At 41.2% G+C, this 7982-nt stretch overlaps 1 protein-coding gene across 1 annotated transcript in view; it reads right to left on the bottom strand.

The window, feature by feature from the left end:
* The window catches only part of LOC126100727 (midasin-like), a 426770-nt gene that overhangs the window by 347780 nt on the left and 71008 nt on the right, over window positions 1–7982 (bottom strand). The window contains exon 14 of the mRNA XM_049911346.1: window positions 4307–4556. Within this exon, the coding sequence (XP_049767303.1) occupies window positions 4307–4556 (250 nt within the window). The remainder of the gene's footprint in view (window positions 1–4306; window positions 4557–7982) is intronic.

Below are 7982 nucleotides of genomic sequence, written 5' to 3'. Positions count from 1 at the left end.
GGATGGATGGGGGAGGGAGGGATGGATGGGGGGAGGGAGGGAGGGATGGGGGGAGGGATGGGGGAGGGAGGGAGGGATGGGGGGAGGGAGGGAGGGAGGGATGGGGGAGGGAGAGATGGGGGAGGGAGGGATGGGGGAGGGAGAGATGGGGGAGGGAGGGATGGGGGGAGGGAGGGAGGGAGGGAGGGATGGGGGAGGGAGAGATGGGGGAGGGAGAGATGGGGAGGGAGAGAGGGACAGAGATAGGGGGGGAAGGGTGCGAATCAACAGATTTTCATTTATGGAGCAAAATCAAACTTACTACAAATACACAAACTTATGCACCCTGATATAGAAAGTTCTGGCAGAATGTAAATAATTTAGGATTATAGATTAGATTAGATTAGATTGGTACTTGTTCCATAGATCATGAATACGACACTTCGTAATGATGTGGGAAGATGTCAGGTTAATAAAATGTGTCTATACAAGATATTACATTACACAAAATATTACATGATATTTAATTATTATTATTATTATTTTGTGTGGGGAGGGGGGGGGGGAAATTACCCACTTACTATATCCAAAAATTCATCTAATGAGTAGAGGGAGTTGCCATTAAGAAATTCATTTCATTTCCTTTCAAAAGCTATGTGGCTATCTGTCAGACTTTTGATGCTATTAGGTAAGTGAGCAAAGACTTTCGTGGCAGCATAATTTACCCCCTTCTGAGCCAAAGTTAGATTTAGCATTGAGTAGTAAAGATCATCCTTTCTCCTAGTGTTGTAGCCATGTACACTGCTATTACTTTTGAATTCATGAATATATATATTGAGAGGCTACAGTGGAGATCCCTAGCTCTTTAAATAAGTGTCTGCAGGAGTATCTTGGATGAGCTCCATCAATTATAACCACTCACAGAATAGTAGAGGCAACAACTCATAGACATGCTAACAAACAAGACTGAAAACTTTGCTGGCTGCCCCACACTCCATGCTGAGTGACACATACCACTACAGAGGAGCGATGATTGTCCCTACGTCTACTTTCCGATGAACGATACTCGCAACTAAAAGTTACAAAATAAGATATCAAATGTAAAGGTACAAATACTGTGTGAGGGGTTGCTTTTATTTGTGTGTGGTGGTCTATGTTGAGGTGTCACGGAGGTCTTTAACTTGGGACGGCAATTGCAGCTACTTTGAGAGAGGAAGTACCAGCTCAGATGCAGAGATTAAAGTCTGCCTTGGAGATAAGCAGAGACACAAAGCACAAGTGTATATGAACAATGGGCATTAGTTAAGGAAATACGTTAGAAACGATCTTTGCGATTCATTCTAATTCGAAGCATTTGAACGAAGAAAGCTGATCAGTGTAAGAAAGATATGTTTGGTGAAGACTGTACAAAAGTTGTTAATTCAACTGATACTTTGCAAACCGTTTGGTAGAAATGTCATGTAAAAATTCTTAATCCAGGGTGTATACGCAGAAAAAAAAAAGAGATATGAATAAATAAATTCCTTATTTCCAAGTTAAAAATACAATTTTTCCCGGGTGAAACTACTTTCTTTCCGGATTAAGATACAGTATACCCTGGCGGATGAAAGTACACTTTTTCTGTGTTACATGACAATGTACGTTCCCTCAGAGCTGTACAATTTATCAATCCCTTGAATGGTAAAGTTTTTAGACAACAATGTACAACTTCCTGGCATTTTAGGAAGTGACATCCAGGAAAAAAAAAAAAAAAAATGTGTTTTGGAAAGATCTTTAATGCACGCTAAAATTACACTGCATGTTTTGGTATTATGAAAGTATAAATATGAATTCCATCCAATACAGCACAGTAGCTTCCGATGCACTAAAGTCAACATTGTAATGTGCTTTTGTCTGCTTATCACAGCTCATGTCATGATCTTGCCAGCCAATGACAGCAGATATTCAGAGCATGGGACAAGTGATGCAGTTAGCCAATAGAAACAACACTGTTCAGTGGTGCAGACACACAAATAGGAAAAGCTAAGCTTTCACATATAATATTGGTAGTCAAAAGTTTCTTACTGTTTTTCCCCACGTGATGGTTAGGCAGGATCCTAAGAGCACAGCTTAAAATGCAGCAGCTAAATATTTTGGACAAGTACGATTATAAATTTCACTATTGTGCCCCGAATATTAACATGTTCTGTCAAGCATTCCAACCTATACTTTTTGCAATCATTATTGCACAATTTGTAATCTGTGAAAGAACTAAATAAATATGAAAAACTAACCTTTAAGCTCATTATTTTTTAGCATATGTTACCCTTTAAGATATATCAAACAAAAATGTATTGGTAAAATTTTAAGTAATGGCTTAAATGGCTGGTCTGCAGGGTCTGACATTCCTCGAAGTGGCTGGTCCTTGAAGTGCTAAGTTTTGAATGAGAGTCAAATGTTCCACAACTTTAGAAATTAGTTGCTCATTCTCACAAGTAACATGATTCATCCAGCATAAAAGGAAATTTACTTTGAGATAACGCTTCTCAAACCATCATTCACAATATTTTCCCTTGACCTGTTAGAAATGTAAACACTTGTGATGTCACACTCTTCGAAAGCAGTTTGTTGTTAGGAAGCATTGCATAGTTTTCATCATAAAGCCTTTGACCTTTTTTTCTTTTTGTAAATGGTGCATTTTCTTTGCAACTAATGTTTATTCCAGTGTTGTTCTCTCATGTTTTACTTCTGCAGTAGCAGGCTACAGTAAAATTCTTTTTACGGTATCAGTTCTTACCAGCCAAAATTACCGAAATTCAACTTAAAACTAAAACAATGAAAAATTACTGAAATTCTGCAAAGTTGCTGGGTTCTTCCCTGATGAAAAAATTCCCACATTTTTCCCGGATTTTCTTTTTGTCCTGGGGCATATAGACCCTGTTAATCTCGATACAAGAACAGGTGGATTATAACTCTGACAAGCGTATAAAGGCTCAATGGTCAAGAATGAATGTAAAGAAGATATAAGTTACACTGGACATTACATGTCAATCCATTTCCACCCCATGCCAGGACCATAACTTCATTCGTTCTGCTTCCCTGCAGTTTTCTCTCCCTCTGTTCTGATACTCCATCCCGATCTACCCATCTAAGTAAGTCACTGTCATCATCATCATCATCATCATCATCATCATCATCATCATGGCCTGCACAAACTCACCAGTGCGTGTCCATGTCACATTCATGTACCAGATAACTGCGTCCTCCCTCCCAGCCATCAGCCACATTACCCCAAGCCTCGCTCTTGCTTCATGACTTTTTTCTCCGCTCATCATTGCACTTGACAAAACACCTCACTCGTGTGTGTGTGTGTGTGTGTGTGTGTGTGTGTGTGTGTGTGTGTGTGTACTCTAGCTCAGAAAAAGTACTTATTGCAATAGCTAGAAAAGTTTTGAGTCTTGTGTATATACCTGTCGATGACACATTGCCTCTATTATTCATAGAGAGTTTACCTTTGCTTCTAAATTATGTATATACATCAAAATGCACAAGATAATTCTTGAGATATTGTAGCCCAGCATCACTGAACAAAAGCAGTTTACAACATTTGTTAACATGTATCACATTAGTGTACTGCATTGTGCGGAAGTCAGATTTTACATAACATTCACATTATTTGATATTATTAATAACTGGTTCTACAACAAAATTCATCAATGGAGTAGCAGGAGTTGGCCACCAATAAATCCGCTGCACTCCTCAAAACTGAACTTGATCAGTAGCTAAACTTTTTATGTTGCTGCCACATTACTGAAAATGTGTGTTTTTGAATAATAAGACATTTTTGGACCAAAGTAAGTCACTGTACATCTTTACAGACATTATTCTTATTTCTAGACTTGATTCCATGGATTGAGGTGTTGGTCTGCAAAATATATCAAATTTCCTTAAGGAACAAATATGCTGGGATGCAGTAGTTATTATCCCAAGTCCTTTTAACAGGCCTCTGAAGGATATTCTTGAGTTCACATGTAAAATAATTCAAGCTATTCTTAGGACTTGGACAACTTTACATTGGATTGATGAGCTTGAACATAAAAGTTTATTTTGGTGCATCAGTAGTTCTGTGGTATGCTCCCAACTGAATTTATTAACAAGTTGTAACTGGAAGAATTTAACACTGACATTCACTTCTATCTGTTTATCTTCATATTTTAGATATGGCATACAATGGGAGAAAATCTTTTAGAAGTCTGAACCACATGTAGTTTACCTTTTCTGAGTTTGGTGAGAGAGAATTGGTTAGCAACGATTTGTTAATCTGTCTTTCATTTAATCTAATACCAACCTGACTCAATGTAGGAAAATTTGGGAACTGCTCTAAGAGCTTACAAATATCACTTCGAATTCCCCTCAGCACAGGAAGGCATCGTGCAGTCTCCTCGATTTGCCCCGTTTGGTAGAAATCACTTTTTTCAACTCTTTTTCTGTGTGACTCTGTTGTCACTAGTACCAGAAGACTTGCAATTAGTTTACTGTCAACAAAGCTGTCCTGCGACTGAAGAATATTTGGAATGTCTTCATGCATGTGTTCATACCTGTATTTGTATGAAAAAAAATTGCTTTTTGTTAAATATTTTTGCATTTTCATCTCTGGAATAAAACATATTAGTTACAATATACAAATCACTGGAAAAAGGAACTACATGTTTTTTCTGTATTGAAGCCATTTTACGGGAAAAAAAATCCCCCCCCCCCCCCCCAACAATACTGCATGTTGCTACAAAAAATAATTTCAAAATAAATTGTGGCAATGGCTGTATACATTATTATACACTGAAAGTTCTTTTAATTACTTACAGCCATGCAGAACTTCAGCAAATAAATTCAGTTATCTAAGCAGTTATTGGTGGTAAGGCAATTAATTGAATTTCAGGAATGAATGCCACATTTTGTGCATTTATAAGCCAGATATAAGCGTTGGAAAAAAGTAATGTTTAATTCAATATTATGAAAAGAAAAGCTGCTTCTCACCATATAGCTGCGGTACTGAATCACAAATAGGCACAACTAAAAGACTGTTACAAATAAAGCTTTTGGCCAGTAAGGCCTTCGTAAATAATAGATGACCGACACACACACAGGTGCGCGCGCATGCGTGCGCACACGCGCAAACGCAAACACATCTCACACAAACAACTGCAGTTGTGTGTGTCAGTATCGTTTAAGATCGAGTGCGCGCATGTCTGTGTGTGTGTGTGTGTGTGTGTGTGTGTGTGTGTGTGTGTGTGTGTGTGTGTGTGTTGTTTTTTTTTATCAATTGTTGACGAAGGCCTCAATGGCCGAAAGCTTTATTTGTGACAGTCTTTTTGTTGTGCCTATCTGCGACTCAGCATCTCTGCTATATGGTGAGCAGCAATTTTCCTTTTCATAATATTGTTACATTCCATCCTGGACTTTCCATTGTTTGGTTTAATATTTTATCCATTTTCATGACCTCTATGTGTTAACTCTACACAAAGAACTAGAGCATACACAACATACATTTAAAAAGTCACTACAGATTAATTTCCTTTAGTACTGGAATATATGCACGCATCTATTGTCAGAAAATCAAAATAATTACATTTGGTGAGGGAGATAAATTCGAGTGCAAAGACCCTAAAAAATGCTTCTTAATTTTTTTTTATGTGTGGGAGGAAGAGGAAACAATGTTTGTTAAAAATCCATTTTCAATAACTGTCATTAGTCTATATCAACAACTTGGGTATCATCAATTTACGAAAAGACAGACTGCCACTTACCGTAAAGAAGACACATTAAGTTGCAGACAGGCACAATCAGAAGTCACTCACATATATCTTTCAGCCACAGCCTTTGTCAGTAAAAGATAAACGCACGCACAGCCGTCCCCCCCCCCCCCCCCCCCCACACACACACACACACAAAAGGAAGGACACTTCAGGCACACATGACCACGAACTCAGCATCTTGGGTCAGAGATGCCTGAGATGCTGGAGTTGTCAGTCATGTGTGCCTGAGGGGGGAGAGGACAGAGGGAAGGGGAAGGTAGGGTAGCACAGTGCGGATGAGGGGTGAGAAGAGAGCTGTCTGGCGGGGTGGGCAGGTACTACTGCAGAATGCGGAAGGTCAAGGCTTGGGTGGTGTAGGGAAAGGGGGGAGGGGTCGGTGTCAAAAAGGGAGCAGAAAAGAGAGAAGCAGAGAGGGGAAACAACTGGTGGGTGCATTGGGAGAGGCTGAGCAAGGAGAGGGTGAGGGAATGTGAATTGGGAGTTGGTTATAGGACATAGGGGGCACAAACTGTTGGGTGGAGGGAGTGGGGACAGAAGGTTATCATAGGATGGGGCCGGGATAGTTTCAGGAGCAAGGAATGTGTTGTAAGGATAGCTCTCACCCACACAGTTCAGATAAGCTGTTGACTTACAAGATGCTTTCCACTCCTGAAGTTATCCCAGCCTCAACCTAAGATAATTTCCTGTCCCCACACCCTCTCCCAACAGTTTCTGCCCCCCCCCCCCCCCCCTATGTCCTATAACCAACTCCCAATTCACATTCCCTCACCCTCTCTGTGCTCAGTCTCTCCCAACGCACCCACCAGTCATTTCCCCTCTCTGTTTCTCTCCTTTCCTGCTAAACACCAACTGCCCCCCCTCTCCCCGCCGTGCTGCACTGCCCGAGCATTGTTCTACCGCGTTCCACAGTAGTCCCTCCACACTCCACCAGACAGCACTCTCCTCCCCCCCCTCCCCCCCATCCCACCAACTGTACTCTGCTACCCCTCACCCCCTTCCCTGTCCCAATCCAGACTGCTACTTTCGTTCTACCCAACAGTTGGAGTTTGGCTAAAGCAGCTGCAGATAGTGGTGATGTGCACATGAAGTGTTCCTGCTTATGTGAATTTGTGTGTGTTTTCCTATCTTTTCTGAAGTGGGCTTTGGGTGAAATCTTAGTGTGCAACAGTCTTTTCATTGTGCCTGTCTGCAACTCAATGTGTCATCTTGACAGTGAGTAGAACTCTATCATTTTCATAACTGCTGATATTCCAACCTGGACTTTCCATTGTTTCATAGTGATGAAATGAAACTTTATGTTCACGGCAGGACCCCTCAGTTCAAAAAAGAGCAAAAAAATAGTTGAGATATTATAATGAATCACATCTGACTACAACACAGAAGAATAACTTTTCTTGGTGCTCCCTGAGGTAGGAGAAAAAGTTGCTCACTAACTGAATACTGATAACAGAGGTGACATTGTGTATTGTGTATTAAACCGAGGACCTAGAAACAACGGAGAGACTTCGTCCCACTGTAGCCCTCAGTGGTTCACAACCCCACAATAGGCCACAGCAGTCCACTCACCCCACCGGCACCCCACAACGAACACAGGGTTATTGTGCAGTTCAACCCCCAGTGCACACCCCCGGGAACATCTCACACCAGACGAGTGTAACCCCAAACGTTTGGGTGGTAGAGTACTTATGGTGTACGCATACGTGGAGATTATGTTTGCGCAGCAATCACCGACATAGTGTAACTGAGGCAGAATAAGGGGAACCAGCCCGCATTTGCCAATGCAGATGCAAAACCGCCTAAAAAACCATCCACAGGCTGGCCAGCACACCGGACCTTGAGACTAATCTTCCGCGCAGATTCGTGCCGGGGACCGGCATACCTTCCCACTAGGGAAGCAGCACGTAAGACCACGCGGTTAGCCAGGCGGACAAGGTGACATTACTTGACCTAAAATACAAATGACATTAATGGATGGAGGAATGATCACTTATTCCACAGTGAAATCGTCTCTAGACATCATTAGGAAACACAATACTGTCTGCAGTGTCAATGACAGCAATGTGCACACACTGATACGAAAACACACAACTTTATTATTTGGGAACAGTACATCAGGACCAACAAGAAAGCATTGGAGGCCTTTTTGCTATAGCTACAGCTACACTCTGCAAAACAAATTGCAGTGTGTGGTGGAGAACACTTAATTTACTG

Source organism: Schistocerca cancellata, chromosome 9, assembly GCF_023864275.1.
Source record: "Schistocerca cancellata isolate TAMUIC-IGC-003103 chromosome 9, iqSchCanc2.1, whole genome shotgun sequence".
Classification (NCBI taxonomy): domain Eukaryota; kingdom Metazoa; phylum Arthropoda; class Insecta; order Orthoptera; family Acrididae; genus Schistocerca; species Schistocerca cancellata.
The sequence above is the reverse complement of the archived record's forward strand: the minus strand, read 5'-3'. Positions and strand labels throughout refer to the sequence as shown.